This window comes from Halictus rubicundus, chromosome 10 (genome assembly GCF_050948215.1).
Source record: "Halictus rubicundus isolate RS-2024b chromosome 10, iyHalRubi1_principal, whole genome shotgun sequence".
NCBI lineage: Eukaryota > Metazoa > Arthropoda > Insecta > Hymenoptera > Halictidae > Halictus > Halictus rubicundus.
The window spans coordinates 3,201,042-3,228,347 of record NC_135158.1 but is presented as its reverse complement, the minus strand read 5'-3'; the positions used below and the strand labels follow the sequence as shown (position 1 = coordinate 3,228,347).

The 27,306-nt window shown below is 44.0% G+C and overlaps 1 protein-coding gene across 2 annotated transcripts; it reads right to left on the bottom strand.

Annotated features, from left to right (window-relative positions):
• Positions 1 to 1,148: 1,148 nt before the first annotated feature.
• Wat (worker-enriched antennal transcript) lies at positions 1,149 to 27,306 on the bottom strand. 2 transcript variants are annotated; one of them, XM_076795571.1, is made up of 4 exons: positions 27,041 to 27,306; positions 12,189 to 12,318; positions 9,220 to 9,318; positions 1,149 to 2,192 (listed from the first exon to the last, which is right to left on the bottom strand). In XM_076795571.1, exons 1-4 carry the CDS (start codon positions 27,047 to 27,049, stop codon positions 2,167 to 2,169), a joined length of 264 nt encoding a protein of 87 aa, XP_076651686.1. In that variant the 5' UTR covers positions 27,050 to 27,306; the 3' UTR covers positions 1,149 to 2,166. The 2 variants fall into 2 exon arrangements, with proteins under 2 accessions (XP_076651686.1, XP_076651685.1); XM_076795570.1 differs by lacking the exon at positions 27,041 to 27,306 and adding an exon at positions 26,648 to 26,908.

Genomic DNA, 27,306 nt, shown 5'->3' with positions numbered 1-27,306 from the left:
ACCTTTTTTCGCGAGAAATCGATTGAAATTAATAAATGTTTTCAATTGCGAGATTGTGAACGTCACGTGTTGTTTTCACATTCCCGTGTATGTGTAATCTCCAGAAATGTTTCCCGGATCAACACGATGAACATTTACGGTCCGTTTCCCGAAAACAAACGATTACAAACAATAGAAACCATCAAGATTTCGCAGGGAGCCGAATCGAATTACACTCGAGCACCCACGCAATAAAGTATTACAATCAAATCGAATTACAAAAACGAATCTCGATTAGCATAAAAATGCGATTATTGCCAATAAATCGTTGCCCATTAGTCGAACCGCGTATCATCGCGCGATCTAACCAGGGAATCGGCATCGAACACGATCACGGATCGTTTAGCAACGAATCACGAACGATCCCAACGATTGATAGCGATTTTCCCGCGGTTCGTCGATCGACCCGTTTCCGGTAAGCGAGCAGAATCGGTTTTCGAGCGATCAGAACGCCTGGATCGTGATTTTGAAATCAATTTCCTTGCAATGGATCCGCGCGGCGAGATAATCCGCGCAATTACGCTAACGAGACCGTCGGATTCGATCGCCGGTGGAAATTACCTAATCGCGCAAGATGGACGCTGGTTGCTTGCATAGTTTTACCACTGGTGCAAATCGAACTTTCGCAAGCGCTGAAAAGCAACGGTGATCTCTCGGCGTTGATCCCCCACGAATTTTTATAGTCTGCCCGACGTTCGAATGTTATAGTAATCGCGTTTTCAGTGCACCCGCGATCTCCTTTTCTTGTTAGACGGCGAACATTACACGCCACTGCTTTCATCGGTCTCTAACGCGCTGTGAAATTCGATTCTCCATGGATTAGGTAACGCTGATTGCAGAATTTATTTGTGCAGCGGGTATAGTGATGAAAAAGAGAGTTTGTACGTGGCTTAGTCGGACGACTATACGAAGTGACGTTCGTTTTTACTGGACTTTGACGGATAGATGGTGGTTTTTCTGTAGTTTGATCATAAGTGGAAGTGGTATGCAATGGACAGACACGATGGAACTCAAACGTGTTTCTATTGGTTGTGACGGAACTCAAATGTGTTTCTAAATGAGTTTCAAAATGGAAGAATTGAGAAATTCAGGAACGCTTTTCAACAACAGTGTGTTTATTGCACCAATGTTATGTACAATTACGGAACACATACTACGCACTAATTAATAGAGATCGGTCCGCGATCGATCCGGATCGTGGCGAACGCGGTAATTCTCGCGAAAATCTCTTCCACTATCCCCGATCCGTCAGTTCGATGGTCTTCAAGTGCGCCGGTGGTAGAAGCGACGACGCATGATCGCGATCGATCGCGATCCGATATGACAGCGGTGCGCAGGCATGCGTGAAGCATTGCTCACGCTTGGGAAATCGCTATCGCGTTACGGAAACGCAACGAGCCTTCGAAGATATCGTTACTTTCGTCGCGATCAGGATCGACGGACCGTCTGCGCGTATGTACAGCCGATTTTAAGCAGATCTCGAGAATCGGTGATGGATTATGTATCACTGGCGGCGTTACGAATATGATCGACGATCGACCCGCTGCGTTTAAGATAGCGAATCGCATCTAATCTTCGATCTCAAGTCGAATTTAATCCACAACTCACAATTGGATCAAGTTTTTATTTGATACTGATCATAATGAGAGATCTGCGGGTGCTTGTGTACGATTAAAATTTTGTAATATAATTGCAGGCCGCAGGAGATAAATATGAATCCATTTCAACTTCGATTAATTTGTCCAAATTGATTGCAAGAATTAAATCAGCCTTGGTGTATTGCCAAGATAAATTTAATTCTTTCGTTCGTCGATCGATTATTCTTGCCAGATCTATTGATCGAGGTAACCACGCTCACTGTCCACCGCTAGTTGTATTAATATATTAGAAATCTATTATCTTGGCCAAGAGTGTCCTAGCGCAATTGGCACTCGTGTCGCACTAAACAAAACAACGTATACAATAATTCTTCCTAAATCCGCCCCGCTCGCAAACTCCGGCGCGGTGATTCTTAATGAAGATTCTTCAAGGAATCTTTGGAATCGAACCCTTTCCTTATTAGTGTCGCAGTGGATGCGACATTCGAGGTTTCGGACCCTTCCCCAGTCCATTCCCTCAGCTGCCCGGTTAATAGTAGAAGAACCTGTAAAATGCTGAAAGACAGAAGGAGATTCGTCAAATACAAAAATATCACTGTGTATCTTAAGCTCACATTAATCTTTAAGCAGTTGTTAATCAAATTCTATTCGCAGCAACTCCCATTTTTCAATCAGTTTCATTCGCAATGCAATAAAATGGAAATGCATTCAAGATAAGCAGAAACAGGGGTACACAAAGAGCCAAATAAAATGGAGGTACGCTCGAAGCGAAGCAGAATAAAAATATCTTCGAATGAAGTCTAGTTCCAAGTGAACGAAGCGTGCAGTACTGCTCCCAATAAACCGCGCGCGATAAAACAATCGCGGAGCGAAAAAATGCAGGTATTAAGCGCAAAATGAGGCACGATACTTTTTCCCAGTCCCAGAACCACGATCCCCTATTCCCGCAGCATTCATGCTCGCCAAAACGAAAAGCCCGAGCTCCCAAACAAACCGAACGCATCCCCAAACAAAAGTTCTCTCATTTCCCGAGGCCCCTTTGCTCTCGGAGGCTCCTTCACCCTGACAGGCTTTCGATCCAACCCTCCCACGAGGGTTTGCAACCCTGCGAGAAGAGAGAGAGAGAGCCGTCCGCCGGCAAATCCCGTGTGATTTTCATCTACGATTGCTCGGCTAACTGGCAAAGTCCCGTTTCTGCTGGTAATCGCCGGGACACCTGACCGCCCGGTAATGAGAACTCAGGCCCGTGCCACTTCAAAGCTGTTAATTAGAGGACCCTCGTCACCTCTCCTCGACGACCGACACGCCGTCTTCTCCCTTTGATTGGTAACTGCTCGGTTTTCTGGCCGCTGGACTACAACGCGATGCCGACAATGAAGTTAACCAGAAACCGAAACTGGGAACACAGCAGGCTCCGTTTCTGGTCAGAGGGCTGCCTATACGTTCTGACCTTTAGCCTAAATTGTTGTAACACCTCCCGTGCCGTTCCGTAATTTTTATTCGATTTTACAGAATTTTGTTTCGCTGCATCCCCGCAGTTCTGTCGCTTGAATAATCATTCGCACGGGCTCGAATAGAATTTTGGACCTGTTGTGGTTTGCATGATCAGTACACATTTCGAAACCACGTTTGCGAATGTTTACGAGTGAAAGATGTATGCCGGTCGCTCTCATAACCCGACGCCCGAGATTTATTTCCGCACCGATCAGTCCCGTCAACGGGAGGCATTGTTCGCGACAACTCGTGCGAAATCAGACGGCCGGGAACACGGGTTTTTTTCGAAGACCATGCTTTTTGTACGACCTCATTGTTCGCGGAGCTGGGGATTCATGAGAACTGGGTGGCTCCTTTTAATAGACGACGCTGACTCCGGAGGCTCGCGTGTCTTGAACGGTGACGGATCGAACTCACTTTTCACTGTCTGATCGATTCCGGACGAATCTACTTAGACTTCTCCAAACAAATTGTCTATTTGTATATCGTGTATATAAAGTGTCTATTATTGCATGTCGTGTTTACTAAATACTTGAAATATCCATGAAAATAAACTACTACGCTGCGAATCTTATTAAACGTTGAATCGAATAGATCAGGTTGAAATGAGGTTGGATCCCATTCAATTTCATAAACCGTTTACCGAGCAGAGCTGTTGGTAATAGACTGGCTCGTAATACTCGTTCATATAATGTTATTCCCGTAATAAATTTAATGATCCGCTAGCAATAACACGCAACGCACCACTAAAAACAGTCTCTCGGGAACTTAACAGTTCTGTCATTCGACACTTAACAACCAAAGAAAGCGTACAGAGCATGTGGAAACGTCAATTTAACACGTAACGCTCCAACGCAACATGCACTTAAAATTCAATTAGTTCGATTGTTCCACATGCAACGACCTGCTGCGTTGCTCGACTGATCGAAACTGTACACCGCGTATTAAAACGAGCCTAATAGAAAAGGGAAATGTCGACTGCCCGGACGTATGATATCGCTTGATTATGTGCTCGAGGAATTAAGCGTGAAGGAATGAATGGGCATCTTCGTGACGTAACTGCAAGATAATCGCACTTCGTTTTGTCTCCATGTGAGGCAATCATTATTCCGTTATTAATTTTATACATATAAGAGAATAAAGAATAAAAATTGCGACACGACATAATATTCAAGGAATCCGTGGAATTCCAGAGATAATGTACTGTTTTAAACTTCGTAAAGGGACGCGTATCATTTACCAGAACGTTATAATTAAGAAGACAGTTACCGAGCAAAACGATAGCGAACGCGTTAAAACGAGCAACCATAGTAAGTTTTGGTTTCGGAGCACAGCAGTTCGAGTGGATTGATGAACCTGGACGAGCGATTAGCTGGAAGTAGCCGATTCCGTAATTCGATTCGCTGTTATTACACGTAATCACGGTGCACGCTAATGATTCCGCCGAGCGCCTCGTTCCGGGACTATCGGAACCCTTCGGATTATCCGTCGAGCGAAACCAAGAGAGGGGGATGGATGTGCGCAGGGGTTTTTCAGAATTATGCGGGCAGCGGCTCTTAAAAATTCATGGCGGATTAAATAACCGTCCGTTACGATTATTTTAAATTAGGCACGGGCCGGTCGTGGTCCTTTCACGCGGCCGGTAATTCGTTAACGGCACCGTGGCTCGCGATAAAGGGAGCGACCGCTGGTCTAATGACGCGCAATCATGCACGCCGCTGCGATTATAAATCCTCAAATTACCGGGGACTCTCGGACCGACTCGTTAGGCCACTCGTAAAGCCGAGTTTATGGCCGCGGGAGCCACGCTCGATGGAGAAAGAATGCAAATCCAATTCGCTTTTATGAACTATTACGCATAAACGGACAGCGTCGCCGCGGTTCCGTACAACATGGACGGAAACGGTCGTCTGTCACTGTTTTTTACCTTCGACTATGCATTTTTCTTCGTCGGATAATTATGCTTCGGACGCGTCCCGTTAGTAGTACCTGTGTACAAGTGGGGACAGAGACGAATCGTTCATGGGTGGTCTCATTTAAACCATTTGTCACTTGCCGGTGACAAATGACAGGTCAAAATGATATTGCGAGAGAGACTGAGTCAGAAAATCATAATTTTTCATACGAAACCGTCATGTTCTTTCTACAACCTGTATATCTGATTTAATAGATGTATCATATTATGCTAGTAAACAAGCAATGCACTTTCATAAATTGACAGACTATTTGCAGAGAAGACATCGTCCCGACCCTATTCTATCCCCAAAGTGGCAACCCTAATTGAAGAACACTGGCGATTGTTATCGAAGCAGCACGCAGGATTACAATTTTCTTTGGAGCAAATCAACATTGTAACTGAACAATTTACCATGTGCTTGAACAAACTAACAACGTATTCACATGTAGAATATCGTCCTGATCCTCCTCTCAAAATTGCGGCCCTAATTGAGGAACAAGAGTGTCTTCGAAACAATACAGAATTGCAATTCACTTGAAAATGAACATGGATTCCGTAGTTTAATAAAAATCCACGTACATACATCGAATGAAGTTAGTCGAGGTTTGTCGAAGACAGTTTCGGGTTTCCGGTTAGCGGTCGACAGGCAACGCCGAATGAAGAGAAGCGTCTTCAAGGTCGTTCAGAAACCCGAAGCTCGAGACCGCAGAAAGTCGAACTTGACCGTGACATTTCGAGGCCGTTGATCTTTCTCCACTGGCCATTTTCGGGAACCAGAGACCTTGTCAACGACCCGGCTAACCTCGTAACACCTGTTACGCCACGCGCTAAGGCTCGCGTAAGGTTACGCGCAAACGAGTTTAAGTTACGAGGCCGACGAAAACACTTTCACTGACCCGGCACAAAGCGGTTTCTCCGGACCAAGTGGATCCCAAGGCTGCCTCTTCCTCGGGGAAACCGGTACTCGCATCCTTCTCTTCCGCTATACCCTCTTCCTCCTTCCTATCGTCCCTATTTAAACGCTGGGCAAATTTCTGTTACTAGTCTGGGACGTCCAAGCACATTCTAACTCCCCTAGATCATTTTCTGGGGCGAAGGAAGTGGAAAAAAGCGCTCAGAAAATTTCTATAACTAATCCACCGATGTTTAAGCGGATCCTAAGTCTCCCAGATCATTTTCTGAGCAAGAGGATTCGAGGAGAAACGCTCAGAAAATATCTGCGACTAGTCTGGGACTTCTAAGCAAATTTTGAGTCCCCTAGATCATTTTCTGGGGCGAAGGAAGTGGAAAAAAGCGCTCAGAAAATTTCTATAACTAATCCACCGATGTTTAAGCGGATCCTAAGTCTCCCAGATCATTTTCTGAGCAAGAGGATTCGAGAAGAAACGCTCAGTAAATATCTGCGACTAGTCTGGGACTTCTAAGCAAATTCTGAGTCCCCTAGATCATTTTCTGGTTCAGAGGCCTTGGAAAAAAGCGCTCAGAAAAATTTGTATAACTAATCTACCGATATTTAAGCATTTTCTAACTCTTCCAGATCATTTTCTGAGCAACTAGTCTAGAGGCGTCCAAGTACGTTCTAAATCCCCTCAATCATATTTTGGGCAAGTGAAATTGAGAGAAATTTAATTTTTCGTAGTAACAGTTTCTGGAAATTGACAATTACGTAATATTGTGTTGGGAGTAATAAAATTTTGCATTTCTGCTTCGAGACTTCTTTAAGTGCATAACGATACAGCGATTGCAGTAACTGTATGATTATGGCAGCTCTGTGAAACCGCGGTAAAACGACACCTTGCGGTCGTGGAACCGGAAGTCCTCGAGTCCCCATTTAACACCTGAGCAACCTGCACTGCCATTCTTCCTCATACTTTCGTCGTGCAAGCGTATGAATTAATGCTGTACCATGTAGTCATACTATCCACTAGCAATCTCCCTTTCTCTCGATCATACGTCAGAATTCATACAACTTAATTTTTCAGAATGTTAATCCAACGATTATCTGTACATTAAGAGTTAAAGAATTATTTTCGGTGTTGTGTGTTTGAGGGATGATGTGAATCAGGGATCTTTATTATGGTTTCTTTTTTTTTTTTTTTTTCTTAGTCAAATGTTATTACAGAGAACAACTTACCTCTTCTCGGTTATATTTACAACGTTTTATTTACAGGATAACTTAGCGACGCTTTGTACAGCAGCTTGCTCTTAACGTACTACCATGAATTAGCACAGATGTGTACAAGAATTAGTGCGTGACTGGTTGACAAGTAGACTGCGGATGTTAATGCAGATACGAGGTCTCCGGGACTGATTTACAACAACAGGAATCAACAATGAATTTTTTCATTCCCCTCAAGGCTCCGTTACAGTGCATAATTTGTTCAACTTTGTTGACCCCAGAAAGACTGAGCCTCGGAGCAAAGTAATATCCTCGCTGAATCAACATCTGATTTCCGAAACTTGAATAACAATTTTTGGAGATGAAAACAACACTGGACGATTTTCGGAAAATATTCTGAACAATGTACACAGCGTGAGAGGTTAAATCTCAAAGCTAAACAACTGCTTTCAAAAAAGAAACAGTATCTCGGCTAAATGAATACAATTTTGACACTAAACGATCTTCTCAAAATATTCTGGGCAATGTGGGAACACTCGAGGGGTGTTTCGTCTTTCCAGGATCAAGTAGATGAAATTCTCGGCGGGGAAAATTGCAGAAAATCGCACAAAATCCGCAGTTCAGTGACAAGTTAGCGTGAAAGTGCTGATCCGTTCACGGCTCGCGGGTCTGGGAACTCTTGCGGAAGGAGGACGTTAAGAACGAAGGATGAATCTTGATTTGCATACGCCACGATCTTCCGCGTTGCAAAGGAGGAGGTGGTGGTGGCATTTGTTGCTGGCGAAAGAGGAAGAGGTCTCTCGACCTCGACGGGTTCACGATCGCGAGCCGGACGGCGAGCTGTTCGTGGAAACGATCCAAGGTTCGAGCACGGCCTCCGTTCAGATCCCGGACGTCGTGCTCGATCGTTGGAGAGGATCGACGGTTCTTAAAAATACGGAAGATCTCATTCGTCTGCTGTAAGGGTCCAATCAAGACCAATACCCGCAAATTACATTGATGCTTCAATTATGTACTGCAAGATACGATTTTCGCTTGGCCAAGCTGTGCAATAGAGGATCTTTAACCAATCATTATAATTCATATGAATTTGTAGCCTTCAATTCTATCTGTTTTAATGTTTTAGCTATTGAATAATTGCCAATAACCTCTTTAATAATTATCTTGCTCCCGAGACTGTATCTGACGAGGCCAATTAAGATTGAATGATTTAATTTGTATGTGGCAAGGTAAATTAAATTTAATACGGTTTAAATATTTGACGAGGCAAATTAAATTGGCTGAACTGCGTCCGACGAGGCAAATTAAACTTAATACGGTTTTATTTCATTTTATGATCCATTAAGAACCATATTAAGAAAGAAAATTCGATTACACTATAATTCTCTATCTACTGATCTACCGATAATTATATTTAAGCGAAAACTGAATAAATATTATTTTGTTAGCACCCGAAAGGTACTATGACTTTACAGAATGCTCAGCTATCTACAGAAAATTATATTAAATCAAGAATTAAATAAATAATACTCGGAAGAGACCAAGCAACTATAACCTCAATTCTATGTTAAATGGGGCTAATTCCCACCATAACGTCAAACGAATGAAACCTTGAATAGTGCAACGACTGCATGAAGTGCAACGACGGAACAAGAAGGACAGGTGATCTGACGCGAGTGACAACAAATAAATAGCGTTTTATTCACAAGTTAGGTGCACAGGGGTGGCGAGAGGATGTTCGCACGTTTCCGTGATAGTGCTATTGAGTAAGGGGTTAGTTTCCACCCCCTAATCTCCCGCCCCAAAGTTACTCCTCGGCTGGGTGAGCTTTTGGTGGATCGTGTCAGGAGCAGACACTGTGTTGTGCCCTTGCTGTTTCCTGTTCGCCCACTTCGCCCACACGGTTATGGTAACACAAACGTGTTTTCGCTTCCCACTGGCCCTCTCTCTCTCTCTCTCTCTCACTCTCTCTTTCTCCGATCCTATCCAATCGTATCCGATCGCCTATTTACCTTGGTTGGGTGGCACGAATCCGAATCCGCTCGCGCCCGCGACCACTCCGCTCGTGTCGGCGCTGTTCGGCGGGGGTCCAGGTGGGAACAGCACTGGACCTGGGGGCATCAGCAAGCTCTGTTACAAGTTTCGTAACTTCTGAAATTTTCTGCAGTATTTTAAAACCCCCGCGAACTAGCATACTTTCATCTCTGACCTCCTAAACGGGTACACGATGTAATCAAACTTATTTATCCGACCTGTCGTGCCGTTCTCTCTTTAATCATTTTAACAAGTTGAGTAATAGAAATAGATGTACGAAATCCACGTTCGTCAGAGTTATTACAGTATACAAACGTCCTCCTCGAAGTGTTAAAAAGAACATTCAACGAATCTATGGTAAAACCTGTTCGACTAATGTAATACGACGCTGCCTTCGGAACTCTTTCGTGCCTCTCATGTAATTCAGTGGCTTTACGAAAGACTTTGATCGATCCATCTAACGGGCAAATATTTTCAAGCAACGGTTTATTAAATATTTCTCAATTTCCCGACATCTCCGGCGGCGGAAAGATTAATGAAACGCTCGATGCAATGGTTCAAGACACATCAGTCATCGCGGTACATTAAACGTCGTCCATCAGCCACTCCATTAAGCCACCCCGCGTAATCCTGCAGTTTTCATTTCGACCGGATCCCAATCTCCGCTGGAATCTTAATTAGAAACAGAAATTTTCGTTCTTCCGACGGAAAAAAAGACCGCGACGCGGCGCGGCGTTTCATAAAAATTCATAAACCAGATAACGAGCTGTCAAAGGATAATTGCTTGCAATCCGGAGCCACTGTTCCGAAACAGACTGAAGAGTCACGCCGAGTTTCCGCACGCGACGAATAGTTCGCGAAATCGTTTTGCGCAACGATCCCGGTGGCCTTCACGGTCGTCGCCCGAGCTCGATCGCGATCGATCGCCGATCATCGGACCCCCGCGACGATCCGATGTCTTTCGCGAATATTATATGCTTGCTCGATCACGATCGAGGAGCGCCGACGATCGGCAACGGTGTTTCAGATGTTCAATAATTTCATTGGAAGCGAATTGCACGACGTCGATTTAAGGGCGAGTGACTTTTCATGATTATTTGTTATTCACAAAAATTTACACATTCCTAATGGCGTTACTGTCGAGTTTTTTTAAACAGTTGCCTGTATCAACTCTTTTTTTTTTTTAGATACTTCCTTTAATTTTCTAAAATAATAAATTGATTCTAATTTATATAGACTTGCGTTAAAATTGCTAAATCTTGATTTGGAATTACTAAATTCTCGAACAGCTGTTTCACCATTCAGAGACAAGAAACAGGAGAAATTGACAAAATTTATTGCTGCTGATGGCTCTAAAGTTACGCGACCTAGGATTTCTGAAAGTCTCCAGCAGATGTACGAGTTTGTTGCACGATCTGGGAAGTTATTTACCGATGCGTCGAAGGGGAAAGTGTTCAAGGAAAGCCGGTGGAAATCCTTCCCAGCCGGGAAGCGAATCGTGATTATCAATCGGCTCGAGTATAGTCATCGAAATTACGGATAATCGATGCTAATGGTGTAAGCAGCTCGTAGGAAGCCGTGTTTGTGTGCCAGACCACCATCGATGTTTACCGATTCGTTGCGAAATCTCGGCTGGATCGATCGATCGGATCGATTAAGGGGAGCCGGTGACCTTTCGGCGATTGCGCGAATTTCAAACCTACGTAAAAATCCTGATGCTCGAGGCTTTTTTTTACAGAGACGTCACGTTACAGTTCTTTTTCGTTTCGTGATTGTTACTACGAAACAGCTGATATTAATCTGGAAATTAAATTTTTCTGACTTGAGATCGCAAAGCCGAGGTAAGTCTGTGCAAAAGAACAAACTGAACGGTATGAAGAAATACGGCACTACCTGAAAACTTACGTTGAAACACTCTATTTACTCTATAGGTATAACATGTTTCCACCGAGAACTTTCATGGAACAAAATTTCCTGTATCGACATCCGCGGTCGATTAAAAGCAACGCAAATAGGAGCGAAATTCAGTGAAAGTTTCCGGCTGATTCTTTCGGTAAGCTTGTTGTAATTACAGCACAGAACACCGTAGCCTAATTATTGCGTACTGTAACGCACAACTTCCGCCAACGGACGAAGCGTAAAACATAAGAGAGAAATAAAATCGGACTACATTTGTTTTTCTTTTTTTTTTTTTCGGTGTTTCTCACGCGTGTGAAAATGAATTCAGATGCTGCGCAGGCGAGATTCGGTATCGAGATCCGCGAAAAAGTTCGCACGGTAGGTGCACGTGTTACAGCACACAGGATCGACCAGTTTCAGAGTACGGTTCAGCGTTTTGTCAGCGCCACTTTCCCGGCTATATTTATTGTAGGTGAGTTTGAACTTGGCACCCATTCCGGCACGTACACACGCGCTCTCCCGCGTTCCACTCGATCGCAAGGATGGCGTATCCTGGTTACGTGTGCACGGTGCAGTCTGCATCGACACGTGCTGCAGTAAATGCCAGATCGATCGGAATGACCTTAGGCGATCGCGGAAAGAAGCGAATCTCTTACCGGCGTGGCTGATAGAAATCTGTACACTGCGGAGGCTAGGGTAATGGAAGGATCAAAAAATCCTTTTAATGTTTTTTAGAGGCGACGTCCCTTCATGCAGGTCTCCATTATTGAATTTTTATTGAGCACATCGTGTCCTTTCATTTTTTTAAAAATCCAAACAATGTGGATGTGACTATTCCTTTTATTATCCTGTGAGGACATATCAGAAGGATTAAAATTTGTTAATCCTTCTCCTATTTTTTCATAGAACTCACTACTATCAAATTCTGTCAAGCACGTCTTGCCTTTCCTCTTAACGACACACTATTTGAAGGTTTAAAGGGGTGAGATGATGCTTATAATATTTTTGAAAATGTATGTTTTCTATTTTAACTCGTCATTTTACGCACCCCTGTTCGATCGAGGATCTCTCATCCCTGCAGTTTGTCTGAGATATGGGCCGAATCCTGCGAATAGTTGACTATAGTCCTGCGCCGAGCACGCCGCCAGCACGGCGAAGACGAAGACCAGCAAAATTGTCTGAAACGGACGTGCAAAAATGGACTGTATTAAATGCTATCCATAGTAGAATGTCTTCAATAGCTTCCAACGTTTTTGAACATTTTTATTATTAAAATATTAAAACAAAATTGAACCACTTAAAGAATAGAATATTTAATAATAACAGGGAAAAAAGAGCCTGTCGCTACGAGTTGTCGTCGCAAAATTTTTGCATTTCTAAACCACAGCCATGATCGGACGAAATCCTTTCGTTTTTATTTTCGGAACAGCAGGGCCACAGCCAAGAATAAAAAACCAAGAATAAGGAACTGCTGTCAATGGATCCAAAGCCGTCGAGCTCGGTTGCATAATACGTTTAATAAATTTGTCAGAAGCTCGGAATGGACCACCATTTCTCGCACCGTTGGCATTAATTAGCACCGTACCACGTGCCGCAGGTTTCTTCTGCTTCTGAACGCATCGAGGACCGCAGACGTATTATTCAAAAGTCACCAATTACGCATCCTTGATGGGCACCTTTCACTTGGATCTGTTCTTTCTCAATCCGGTGAACAAAAAGCGATTCTCCGTTCGAAATCGCGAACAGAAGAGTCTTCTTCCATTCTGTTCGAATGGGGATCGCTCGTTTCGGCTGGTTTTAATTAAACCACCCTCTTGGGGACGATTTAACTTCGCGGTGGCTCGGATATCTGTGCGAAGGAAGTTTCTGTAATTAATGCCGCGAATTCTGGTAACAAGAAAAATTGATCAACTTGGTTGCTTCGTTAGCCACAGTTGAGAACGATAGTAAAACCGTGGAACTGGTATCTTTCGATAAAATGGCTACCTTTCGATGAAATCGCTACGTTGCGTGCACTACCATTCGATCAAATGGCTACCTTTCGATCGCAGCTATCTTGCGTACAGGGTGTAAGAACTTGGAAAAAATAGTATGAAACCAGAAAATAATTTTTGTTGAATTCTATGTGCAAATTTGTGTGAGAATTTTTCAATTTTCTAACAAGAAAAGAACTGTAGCAGTTCGAGAAATAATGAGTTTCTGTTACACAAAATTCAGGAAATCATTTCTTTGGCTTGGAAAATTAAATTGTAAAATAATATATGCTTCTATAATTTCTCATTTGAACTGAAAATAATTTTACGATGCAATCTTTTCACCCGAGAAAGACGAAGCTGTCAGCCTCAACGAGGAAGTAATTTCATCAGCTTGGAAAACAACGCGCACGCTCTTTTAATTATCTAATAATTCAATGGACAACAATTCTATTCGGAGATTAACGTGTTCGACACACTGCACGGTTTCTCACTCGAGAGAATGGACAGATTTATTCCGTACTGGTTGGACACCCGTTAGGCTACCGGGCGCAGCATGCGCGACAATTTTTACGATCGGTTCGTTGCTCGGTTAACAATGCATGAAAATTTATGGGCCAATAGCCGTGGAATAAAATCAGCGGTGTAAGTGCTCATTTGGCGGCCGTTAGTCTCGAACATTTCTATCGTATCGAAAGCAGCCGAGTGTCTCCCTGCGAGCTCCGAGAGAGCTCCTCGTAAAAGCGCGTTACTTAATAAATTAACTTCGCTGGGATGAATTACGGCGAAACATTCTTGGCAAAACGCCGTCCATTACGGCGCAACCGGGCTTGTTTAAACTAAATCCGCCGGTCTAGGAATTGTTAATTGATTATATTCCGTCTAGCGAGAGGTTGTCGTAAACGGTGATTGATGGTGTCGACACAGGACGCTGATAACCAGGCGACTATTTATCGGTGAAAGTATTTCGTGGTGCAATCGACTATCGTTTCCAAGATAGTGAGGCAATTCTCGACGATCGAAGGGAAGCCTCGAGAGATTTCACCAAGCGTGATTTCTTACACTGTTAAAGACTCGAAATTTTAATTATCTTGCGGACAAGTCCGCCGTTTCGACACTCTCCGGGAACAGCGAGATGAACATTTTACTTTCGGGTGCTCGTAAAATAGAAAGAGGACTTAAGGAGGACCGGGTCCGCGTCGTAAAAATGACGCAAACACCCCGAAAGACCGAATCGATTCGTCAATCCGATTTCGAGCCGTAAATTTCCCCCGTATTTACGCTCGGAGTTAGGGCGGATTTGAATCCCCGGCGCGGCGCGAGACGATCGTCTTATTTCTTCTTTTCCCCGGGTGTCTCTCGTTACGTAAAACCTGATGAAACCGTTATGCCACTTTACGGTCCGGCTCGTCGCGGATTCCATTGACGTTACCGCTTGGGAACGAGCCCCGGGAATAATTGCGCGCTCAGATCACGACGATTATCGAGATTTGCACGCGCGCGTTCATACTTCGATCCACCGATCGAAAGCAAGGTGAGCTGTGCCACGTCATCGCCACGCGATTTCTTTCTCTTGTCACAATGTCAAGGCGATTAATTGCCGCCCCGCCACCGTCGGGAATGATAAAACGATCGCGAACGATGCTGCAAACCCTTCGAGAGACCTGTTCTTATACTGTAGCTAAATCGATCTTTAGATGCACCTGGTGCTGCTACTGGGCAACGTCCAGAGAAGGCAAAAGGATTTTTACAGATTTAAATTTTTATAAACACGTGACGGAAGGAAACATTGCGAACCATCTCGCCAATTAACAGAATTTACGCGCATGTTACGTGTCCGATATAAAATTAAAATGGGTCGCCTATTGCGAGAATAGCGCTCAATGAATTTACTTGCAGCAACCGCGGATGATGTTGATTAAGCCAAGGAGAAAGACAGCGTAATGATACGTCTACGGGGCTTCGTCTCGTGCTCTGTCGTTGATTGGCACCGGGTTTAATTACCGATCTGGGCAAATAAATTTCACAGTTGTATAATTTCCGTCACTGTATACCATAAACACAGAACGGCAAAAGAGCGTGCAACATTCCATCGGTTTCCTTGAAACGTGCACTTTGGAAAGATCGAGAAACCAACACCACTACACTAAATTCCTCGACTGGACTGCATTATAGCTTCACGTCTGCGTTCTATCAAGTAGGTCGATTTTTCGTAGGAATTTCCTAGAACCGTAAAAACCATGAGCCACCTATCGGAATCGTTACGCAAGAAAATAGTTTGTAGACAGGAAAGCAAGGTCGAGGCAACGGGGTGAAGGCGAGGACTCGATCTGGGATCGTAGCGCGGGAAAACAGACATAGATCGGTCCATCAGCGACGATCGAGTGTAATTTTTCATTCATGTATTCCGCGCGCCGTGTATTCCATGGAACAAGGCTTCTCACGCGTCGATCGGGAATATATTCAAGATATTCAATGGAGTTTTCGCGCCGCGCCGCGCCGCACCGCACCGGGCGCGGACGGTGAGACTGTGACTGGTCAATTAGGCGAATCACGCGAACAATTCCCAGAGGTGGGATTTCAATGAAGCGCCGCCTAAAACGCGGAGGAAACTATGGAGAGCTGCAAGGAGAGTCACGCGCTCGTTTGATTGTGGGTATACCAAAGGCACGAGGTCGCCCACAAACCGCGGCACACATGTGCGTGCACCGTGACGGCAGATCATGCTGCCGTGATATCTGAGCCAACGCGCGCCGATGATCGCGAGGAAAACCGTTGAGACTATGCTGAGACTATGTTTGTGCCGGCGAACTATGTAATTTATGCCTCGCAGCGTTGCGAAATAATTGTAAACACTCTTACACACATACAGTCGATCCAAAAAAAAAAAACACCTCCGAGCACGCTCCAAATTAGGGTAGCCTCTCCGAAAGTGGCCCAAGCGAGTTCAATTTCCTCTAGTCGTGTCCGAAACATTTGTTTATTTCACAACGAGCAGATAGATCTTGAGAAACTTGCCATTGGCGGGAATTTCGTAATGAAAATTTAGGTAGTAATTGTCGACAGTCTCGGGAAATGTATCGGTCGGTCTTTAATTTGAACAAACCGACAGGAACTGGTCGAAAAAGAGAAGGTTTGTAACCGGAGAACGCGTGTTTTCCGCTGGCGGATTAATGGGGCTTCGCACACGGATCGATTCGACGAGGGCACACAGGTTCCCAGCGAAAGTTTTCGGTGAATGGCTGCACGGTGGTGTATGAAGTATGCGGTAGGTGTGTTTATAGTTTGATGGTTAGTGGAGCAGATGCTTGGAAGAAATATGTTGGGAGCTTGTTCTCTTTAATTGCTTAGATTCCCTGAATGCTACCTGAATATTTCTGGGGTGGCTTGTCGTAGATAGTTAGTAGTTTCGTTGAAACAGTGAAGAATTTTGCTGGTGTTTTATTTATTGGATGTATGAATTTTTTGGATAACCTCAACCCCACCCTTCACCCTCTAACTTGAATTCTAGGGGTTTTCAAACATATTCTGTGGATCATGTGACGAATTTCATTGGGTAGCTATACACATCTGTAGCGAAGGATCTTAATTTTTTGGATGATGGTTCTACCTGAAAGAATCTGGATATACCTAGCCCACCATAGATTCTAATCAACAATGACTCAGAAGAAAAACCGTAATACACCAAAGGAAATTGCATTTTTTCTCAAGCGGTCACCCATCCCAGCAGGGACCACACGACCGAAGTAGCTTAACCTTTCCGATCGAATAACCTCACGACTTGCATGCAGCACCAAAAGGACCCACATTAAGATTTTCTTACTTCAGGGTATACCATGCTCACTACTTCCTATCGCGAATAGTTTATCTGGAACCAATTTTAATGATCGTCGGAGGGAATTTCCTCAATAGCCGAATGCCTGTAGCGATCCACTCGCTGCTGAATTTTACTTTTACTTACAATAAAGTTTGGGCGTGGTATGTTTGCCTGGTGCGCCAATACCGTTCGACATCGAAAGTGCATAACACCCTTTCTTTCTGTATCGCTCTAATCGCGGTGGATATCGCCTCGGAACTAACTGAGCGGATCCAGAGGCCGACGTAACGATTACTTTCCCCGATACCGATCTCCGCTGCGATTTATGCTTCTGGTCACGTGAGTGTGGCTATCAGAGGATCATACAGAAACCGTGTACTACAAATTTCAATCGAACACCACCTCCGCGGCCAAACGAAATCTCTGTCGATCAATCATTCGCTTAAAGCTACTGACGAACGATGCGTTCGCTCGATAACAAGTCGACAAGTCACTCGACGAAGCAATTACACGATTATAAATCCGCGTGAAAAACAGAACAACCAATTTAGATCATCGATTAAATTTTCTCTCGTGTTTAATATCGGAAACTTGAACTCCTAAGTGAGATAATGACATTGGAGTCATCGATCGAGATCACCGAGCCTGACGGCACGGGAGAAAGGCCGGCTCCTCGTCAAAACAATGATCTCTATTATCACGGACACAACCGTATTCGTTTTCTCGAGTTTCTCCGTGCATACGCGATGCACATCTCGAGTACATAGTTAGATCGGCACATGCAGCTGCACTTCGACAGACACAACTTCCGCGTCTAACACCAAGAGAAACTGGCTACCTCCGCGCACATTCTGCATCATTAATAGTGCTCGATGCAACTGGGTCTACTAGTACATGCAAACAGACTGCTTCGGAAAACCGCACGTACCGTTGCATAATCGAGGGCCAGTCTGAAAAATGATTTTATATTGACTCCTCGACAACACTTTCAGAAAAAGAATTTCACCAGCAAACGTTCGAACCACTTGCGGTTTGCATAATTTATATAAATAAATAAGCTTCGAATTACGTTCGGTGCCATTAATAGCTGCCGATGCAACCGGGTTGCACCGGAAAACCGCAGCCCGATTGCATAATCAATTCCATGATTATCGATTAAATTTTCTATTCATTCTCTGCAGCGCTTTCAAAGTAGAATTTCGCCAGTAAACAATTGAGCTACTTGCGGTTTGCATGATTTACATAACTAAAGAATCCTCGACCTGCATTATGCATCATTAATATCCGCCGATGCAACTGGGTTGCACCGTTGCACAACCGATTTCGCGTGTAACGGTACCAAATTTTCTATCAATTTTCAGCAGCACTTTCGAAAAAGAATTCCACCGGTAAAAATTCAAGCCTCTCACCGATCGCGTGATTTAAATAAATAAAGAAGCCTCTCTTTATCGACAGCTCGCGAAATTTCCGCGCGGCTCATTAAATCGCCGTTGTATTAGTTTGACGCGCGAAGTTTCTCTTTTTATGGCCCGAACGCGAATTTTACGAGGATTTCGAAAGCGAGAAGGATTTGCAGTTGTTCGTCCCTTTCGGCGGACTCGCGTGTCTTCGATTTTTCTGATCGTCAGGAATTCGTTCCAGAAGACCGGACTCATTTTTGCCCGGCTGACAATAGCTCGTCGAACGGCTCATTCGCGCCCGTATCTTTGCGCAAGCCGGAATGCACATACGTTATGTGCACTTGGCGCACCATTGTCAACACGCCCACATTGTTCCGGCAAAATGTATTATCTCCTTAGAGCTCTTACATTTCCATCGATCGCCATGGGGGCGGTCATAAACCGACGCAAAACGATTTTCTATTTTTTCTTTTACGGCTAATGACGACAGTCGAAACAATTAAGAAACGGTCGAGCCGATTTTCACAATTTTTCTACAAAGCGACGCAGATTTTGCAAGCTCGATTTACGACACCGGCGCGTGAAATTTCTACAGTGAAGATACCGGGCGCGTGGTGCGTTGCAGCGATGCACTTGCACTTGCACAAGGCGTCTGATCAAAATTCGTCCGGCTTCCACACGATGACTAGGGAACTGTGTTCTAATTTCTTTTCTTTTTCTGACATTGTTTGCAGATTTTTGCACGCGTGAGGTAATTTATGGAGTGCATCGAAACAGATGATGCGACTGGAATTTTATTTTAAGGGAGTATCGTTTTCTTGCGTCTTGCGAATTTGCATACAACATGGACATACAAGGACTAATTTTATTCGGTAAGATTGTGTTAGGACAGGGAAACAAATGTTCTCTATTTCACCGGATCAGCCGGAGAATTTCGTTCAAGTACCCCCAGCGTCGAACAATAGCCGGTTCGAACCTCGAACCTCGCTACAATGGGTCTTTGTCTCTGTGTACTCTCTTAATATCCTCGGAAATTGTTACGCGGGCATTATACAATTTTCCCCGGGGAACATAACGAATTTATGCAGGCTCTCTCGTTTCCCCGAGCTACCAGTTCCGTAACGTCGATCCCGGTTTCTCCTCGTTCCTTCGCCGTCGTTTCGCTCTTTTAAACGCGTTCCCTCGAATTTTCTGAACGGCCGACACGTCAATCGCTCGTTACAAATCTTGCATCACGATCTTATACAGGGGATTTCGTTTATTACACCCGAGAAATTGCCCGTTGACCATTTCTACCTTCACTTTGCCCACGGAGTGAGTCAACGAGCCGAGGAAACGACGATCTCACAATTAGTGCCAATTGCCGAAAGGATTTGCAAACTTTTGCATTTCCGATGATCGACGGAAGGTGTCTGAAATGCTGTGGAATTTTTAGAGTGAAAAGCAAACTCGATGGATTTGTTGTAAATCAAATTAAAATGGTACCAATGGCTCCTTTAAATTATTCAAAATTGAAGTCCACTGTGAACTCTCTTTGGCAAAACGCGAACAAGGTTGACGCAAAGAAAGAAAGTGCAAAGCAGTGGTGCCTGAACGATCGATTACCAAATTCTGCTCACTGTAGATATTACGGAAGCCGACCATTCTCATTCTGAAGGGAAGAGTTCTAACAGAACTAGTGAAAGTAACGCATCCCCGATGCAACTTGATGCAACGCATGTGTCGCTACACTCTTGCAATCGGCGGGATCTCGTCCTTGGCGTCGGGCCAACTATTGCGGGAAAAGAGGGCCAAAGGTGCTAGAAAACGAACGTCTTCGTAATTAGAAAGTGGAACACCTGGCCTCTCCGCGTTACCATTCAATTTCTGTGTAACAAACGGTGCTTCGGATTCCAAACGCGTTTGCCCCCCAATCCCCGTACCGTAAATCAACATCTGAAGCAACTTATGGCTTTGATCGGCACCTTTTGTACCCCGTGGCATCTAAATTACAAGCCTGCGAGCCATCGCGGCGTGTAATGATATTTTAGACGTCTCAGGCCACGGGAAATGGTAACATTTTCTAGAACTTGCTCGTTACATCGAATTTACTGAAACTGATCGTTACAGAAGCAAATTTATGGTTTATGTGGATTTGTAGATGAGAATAAAAAATCATCGGAACGTTTCGTAGCATGACAAGGTGTGTACAATAAGAAAATCTCGAGGATCCTGCTGTTACTTCAAGTTACTTCAAATTTTATCGAAATAGGTCATCGAAGAAGTGAATTTCTCTTTCCTTCTATAATTGATGTTCATACTAATAAAAAGAGATTCAGAAAGAGATATTACAGTGTTTTCAATTGTAGCAAATCACAGCAAAACACTTAACACAATAAAGTTTCACAAAATTCGCCCATTGCTTCGAGACTGCTCCTCGAGGAAATAAATTTCCAGCAAATATGAGACACGTGTTTGTCTATGGGAATGAAAAATTGCATAAATGTGTAAAATGTAGTGCTATGCAGCTCCTTTCCTTTTCTCTTCGTAATTAATGCTAAGTATAGTGAAGCCACTCGAAGAAGCGTGTTAGATTCGATCGTCTCGAGTTACTAGATGTTTCATTTAAATTCGCTCGGCTATCAAAAGGAATTTCCGGCTACGGGACAGGCTAATTGGCAGATCAATCTGGTCCGCGGGTGATTATCTCAGACTCCGTGCACCGGTTTCAGCGTTCGTTACGTCATCGTCCGTGTGAAAGGGGTAAAGCTGATCCCGAGGATCGAAGGAATCGAGAGAGTGGGGCGAAGGATACTTCCGATCGCACGTGTCGTCACGGTTCGCAGACCGTTGGGGAAAAGTACCATTTCTCCGAGAGCCAGCCAAAAAAGAAAAAGAAAGAAAGAGAATGGTCCAGAACTCGCCACCGTTCACCGAAGGATTTTTGCCGACGATAGAACGGTTTCGAGAACCTGGACACTGACTTGTCCCTTCTATTCCGCTTTATTCGCCGAAGGGCAAAAATTCCGGGGATTTTTTTTACGGTGGGAGAAGGGTATCGGAGACTGTAATTGGATCTGGGAGATTTTACTAAAACGCGGATCGGAAAGTTTGACTGCTACGTGGAAACTCTGATTGAAGAGTGGAGGAGAGATTGAAATCGTTCCAGAGAATAGAAGACTATGCCCGAGTCATTTCTGACCCACGTCGGTATTTCACTACAGTTTTCTTTCGATATAAGGCCACGGCTCGGGACCGGCTTTCGTCGTATTTCGGATAGCGATTTTCTTATTTTGAAATAAAAATCCCCAACGCTGCGGGTCACGAATGACTCCGGCATAGTATACGAAGGGTTAAAGGTGCAACAAGACGATTGATGTATTTAATGTTAATTCTTAACGACCTGGGAAATGGATGTATATCTTGCTTTATGGGACAAGAAACAATAGAAGCGAGATAGTAAATGTTTATCTTAATCTTTAAATAGCTACACGAACGTGCATTAAATAATTCTTTGCATGGGTTTGAATAGGATCTTACATTAGATAGCAGTATTAGAAATGTCTCAATAAACGTTTTATTATAGACAGACAAAGATAAAATCTGTGTTAAACGGGCAAAGAAAAGATTCAATCTGCGTTTAACTTTATTAGAGATTTTATCTTGTTGAATTCCGAACAGTATTAATTGCTGTAGATATATAAGGATCTACACTGTTTGCCTAAAATAAATAGTATTCTAAAGTGAAATGGATACAATAAGGAAATACTAAATTAGTATGTGTAACTCTGTTCATTCGAATAAATAGGGATGTGATAAATAATCTGGAAATATTGTGAATTTACTATGTCATGTTAACTTTGAAGAATAATTTTCTTTAAATCTTGTAGTAGAATGCTCTCAGAAATTAATTGAAATTGGGGAATAGTGAAACGAATCATGAAATTAATTATCAAAAATGATAACGTTTTTCGAAACTTGTAACAAAACTACCCCTAGAAGTGAAAAGAGAAATTGCCTATAAAAGGTGTTGTTAATATAATAGATTAAATCCTCAAGAGAGAGAGAGAGAGAGATTGCGTTTGCAATGGCGTGGTATAAAGTGAAAATAAAGCGATTTCTTGGCTACAGCAAGGAAAGTAGTCACAAACGTGGAAAACAATGCTCGCACCCCGTCGGGAAACTCCCCCCGGTGACGCAACCTCGTGATTTACGGCTGGAGGATCGCAGTTACCGTTTTCCCGATGAGGAGAAACAAAAGTATGATAAAACGCCGATGAAATCGGCCTTCCGGCCGTATGAGTAATCGGGATCGGCGCGCTAAGCACGATTTATGTCGACCGATGAATCGTTCGCTTCACGCACAACAAACCCCATTCCGCTTCTCACGAACCCGGCGGAATCAAAACCGCGCGAACGTGTTTCCGCTCGCGATCGTTCGACTATTCGACTGTAAAAGTACCTACGAACAAACACCTCTGGAAACGACGGTTCTTTTGATCTTTCGCCGGTTATCGATTAATTTCACTTTTAGAATGCAACGCCGCTTTTTTTTTCACGTTGCAGTGGAGACAGTTATCGCACGCCTGAAAGGAGAGAAACAGAAAAACACAGGCAAAACCACGTCCGCAATTGGCGTGCAAAAACGATCGGAGACACTTCGCGTGTTCTTCACGCACCAGATCCCCCGAAATCGATCGGAAATGCTCGCGGATTTCGCATATCGCCGCCTGAAATAATAGTGATCGTTCTACGTACAGCCCGGACCAGGTTTGGTCATATGCAACGCGGGGGAATGCATTTTTTGCTACCCAGCTATTCGGTAATTGGCGACACTTCTACAACCACAAACTGAGAAGTGATCGAACATTCTTTCCGGACAATTCCATCAAAGTAACACGCAATCTCTTTGTAAGATAAGGTATAGTTTAACGCTACCAGGTCCAGTAACCAAGAAAATTTCATAAAATTAAGGCAATTTACATAGTGAAATAAAACTTGAAAACTTGAAAGTCTATTCTTTTGAATTCCACCCACTCATTCCTGTGACAAATGCACAATACCTGCAGTGGAACGATGAATCATAGCGCGCCGCAATCATACGTTTCCACGTCCCACCCTCCGGTCACAAATCTTGCTCAACAGCGGAGAAAACAAGAGCCGATAATCAAGACAAAATAGCGAATCAGAAATAATTCTCACCGCAGCGTTCTTGCAGGTACAGATAAATCGAAGATTCCAGAAAATATTTCTTACCACTCGGCTTGTCTTTTTCGATTCGCCGACTGGCCGCGGACGATTAGAGTGGCTCGTCCAGGGAATCCCTAAGGTAAAAACTGAAGTGTTGCGCAACGATGCTGCAAACGATCTCGTTCGGTTCGTTCTGGCCGTTTTGCCGTTGTTTGCGGAGTCACGCACGAAAAACGCCATCGGCCGACGTCCCGGACCAAGTGGCCAGCCTCCGGTTCTGGTCACGCGATCACGGGACTCGATATCGCGTTGCGAAATTCGCGATCACGCGGATATTAATCCCCGGGAGCTAGTTAGGGTACCTGTTAGGGCACGAACTCTCGGTGCGAAACGTTGACGCCGGGTTTACGGGTCGCGGCATAATGAAACGTTCTATTATTTTTAGATTCGTTCTTCGAGTGTGGCGAAAAAATGGCGAAATATTTGGGTGCACACATTCCCATTATTTTATTAATTTTATATCATGTAAATTAGTCACTTTTAGTGCTAAGCGAACCCAGTGTTAACGATGTCATTGTGTCCGGAGGTTTTCCGAGATTCGTCCCGCCTCGGATCAACGCGGAACGACGAGGACTGGTTATGCAAAACCGTATTAGCGCACGTTTTGCAATATAGCTGTGACATGGCAGCCGGAGAGGCAATTTGGAATGAATAGATTGAATTTATTAGAGAGCCACCGTGCGCGTTAACCACTTTTCCTGCGTCGATCCTGCGCGGACGTCGATATGCCTCGCTTTCTAACGGGAATTCTGCGAATTCTGCGCGCGTATGACAATGAACGTTCATTACAGGTGATTGCAGTAGCCTCTTGGACAATTTTGGAACCTCTAAGGAAAGAAACTTTTATCTTGCTCCCGGTGCTTGCGAATTGGAAGCTTTCCATTTGCATGGAATGCAAATTTTTGTGGGCTTTATTGGTAAATTAGTAAATAAATGTAATCTTTCAGCTTACAAGAAAATTTTCATTTCTGTCCTTCCAGCCTTAGAGGTGAGTTTTTCGATTTCTTCACCTAGAGGAGGCTTCGATAAAATATGTATAGCATGGAAAAGTAAATGTTACTGAATATAATGCACGGATGAAAATATTCAATGTCACAGGATTTAATAGCTGAATAAATGAATTTGTGTCGTTCATATTGCAGCAAAAATGAAATTTCCACCTGTCCCGAATCATTCAGCGTATAGTTCGAAGTTTGGGCTGAATTTATGAGCGAATTTGCGATTAGCTGGGGATAGAGAGGCGGATGATTCACGAGGGAACGTTCTCTAAACGGTCGAGCCGTCAGCTGTGAATCGTCTTCCTGACAGACGGTTTGCTACTCGTTATTTATTGCGCAACAGCAAACGTTGCAACAGCCCGGGGCAAGGACGTGGACCAGTCTCGCCTCTGGCTACGATCCCGTGAATGAACCCGACGGGTTTGCGGATTTCCTCGCTCGTCCGTTCAACTTCGTCCAATCACCCCCTCCAAACAGCCTCTCCTCATTAATCCGTTTCTTCACCGTGATTATCTACTAATTGCTTCGTCGCGAGTAATCAGTGATCGTTTTATTCCACAGAAGCCGAGTATACCCGGAGAAAGTCTAGAGAAGCATTCGCAAAGGCCTTGGACGATCGATAATTTTACTAACCAGCGGGATAATGAGCTTTCTATTAGAATTGATTAACTTTTTCATCGGTCGCGGCGATTACGCCGTTTAGCTTAATAGAGTCGTCTTCGGGAGTGTGGATATTTATGACCTACATAGGTAGATATACGTTCTGTGGCCACGCTAACAGCCCACATTATTTAAATTTCAAATTATGCTGCCGTGATTCTATTCTGAGACCCGGGCGGCTCTCACGAAATCGCCGGAGGCTGAAGAGATCCCTCGTTAACATACAAAACAAGTGGCGGGCAGATATCATGAGATTTTTAAAATTCGATAAAAATGTAAGAACAATTGTTGGCACTTTCTCTAAAATTGCACAAAACCAAATTTATTTACTGAAACCGCAAGTGAAAAGCAAAGTTACAGATCTAAATTTGCAAAAATTCATTTTTCTATCTAGACTAATAAAAGTAAAATAGCAGGTTTGTTACACCGAATATATTCGCTTTAAAAGAACCTCTCTCGTAGAATTTTCACTCGTCTCTTTTAATCACATCCTTGACGGGTAAAAAGTCGTCACAGTTTCTGCGAGACCATTAATTACAATGCTGAATATAGATGAGCGGTCAGATAGAGCAACGTTGATCGCGCGGGCGTAGTTTTCGCGAACCGAGACGAGGCTCCAGAAACGAGAATGTAGAAAGTCGCGTCGGAACTGCACACAGGCCCTGCGTTTAGCACGCTTTTACACATTCGCGGAGGAGAAGACCGAGTGCGATACTGCTCTCGATTTTCTAACGAGCGATTCTATCTTTAGAGCGATTACTCTCGTCGGATCAAACCCGATGCTCCACAGACAGGCAGCAATTAAGCCGCTGATAATTTAGGGCCTGCTGACTATCGAGAAAGCCTCTACCCGACGTGAAAGGTTTTGCAGCATCCTGCCTACGATAAAGTCTAGCAAATTAGTCCCTTTCTATCAACCGAATTCTATTTCTACAGAAATTCCTTTTCTGAAATTGGTCAATCTCTCCAGTTCAATTTTTATTGAAATTAATCGAGGCAATAATATACTTCCAATTGCACAGGGTGGACCACACTCTCAAACTGAATTTTTTATAATTCCATTTTTATATTCACAGGAAATCACATGGTATTTAGAAATTACTCGATAAAAAAGCTCCAGTTCAATTTTTCTTAATATTGGTCGAAGCAGAAGAATCCTATTTTCAATTCCCCGGAAGAAACCACCCTCTCAAACTGACCATTTAGAAATTAATCAGACTAATTCTCTACTTGGACAAAACCCCCTAAGACAGGCAGTCTAATAGCAAAATGAGTGAAGCTCCCTACAGAAGACACTTTTGGCAACGCAGTGCGACTGAGAAAAGCCAAGAAGAAGATGCCAAGAGTGTACACTAATAATTCTGATGGATACAGCTTACGTAAAAGTCCAGAGCACACAACATCCATACAATACGTCATAGTATCCTCACTTGTAACAGTCTCATCCTGTCCGTCTAGGTATTTCGTAGGCAGCCACTTCAAGGGTGCCGGCCAGGACACCTCATTTCCGGAACGACCGGCGAGAATGATCTCTCCTCGAGAATCTCCGATCCCGCGTGCACCGATCGGCAATCATATGCGTCGCGGAAACCAAACCAAGTGTTAGGCTCTCCGAGCGATCGAAGAGAACCAAGAGCCAGCCGGTGCTCACCTGTGAGCTCTATCTAGTCCCGCGAAAGTCTCCCCCCCCCCCCACCCACCGATTGCTCGCTTCGACCGCCCCCTCCAATTAAATCGCGCGATCGGGGGCCCGAAGAGAACCCTTTCTCAACTGTCCTTACACCTCTCTTGCACCTCTTCGAATTTTGTCACACTATACTTACGATCCTCATGGCGTTCCAATCCGTCGAAACTGTCTGGTGCTCCCAATGGACACTTTGCCGGACACCAGCGATCGCGTTGACAGTCAACTGTCGTTGTCCCACGAGGTTCAAGATGGACGATGGTGGTTTAAACTTGACGGAGAGGGGGATGAATGGTGGTTTGCGAACCTCCTACTACGACAGGTGCTTGGATCTTCGGTGGAGAGCAGGTAATGTCGCCGATAAAGGTGGATCGTAGGTGTATCAGCCACGCTTGCCGTACAGGG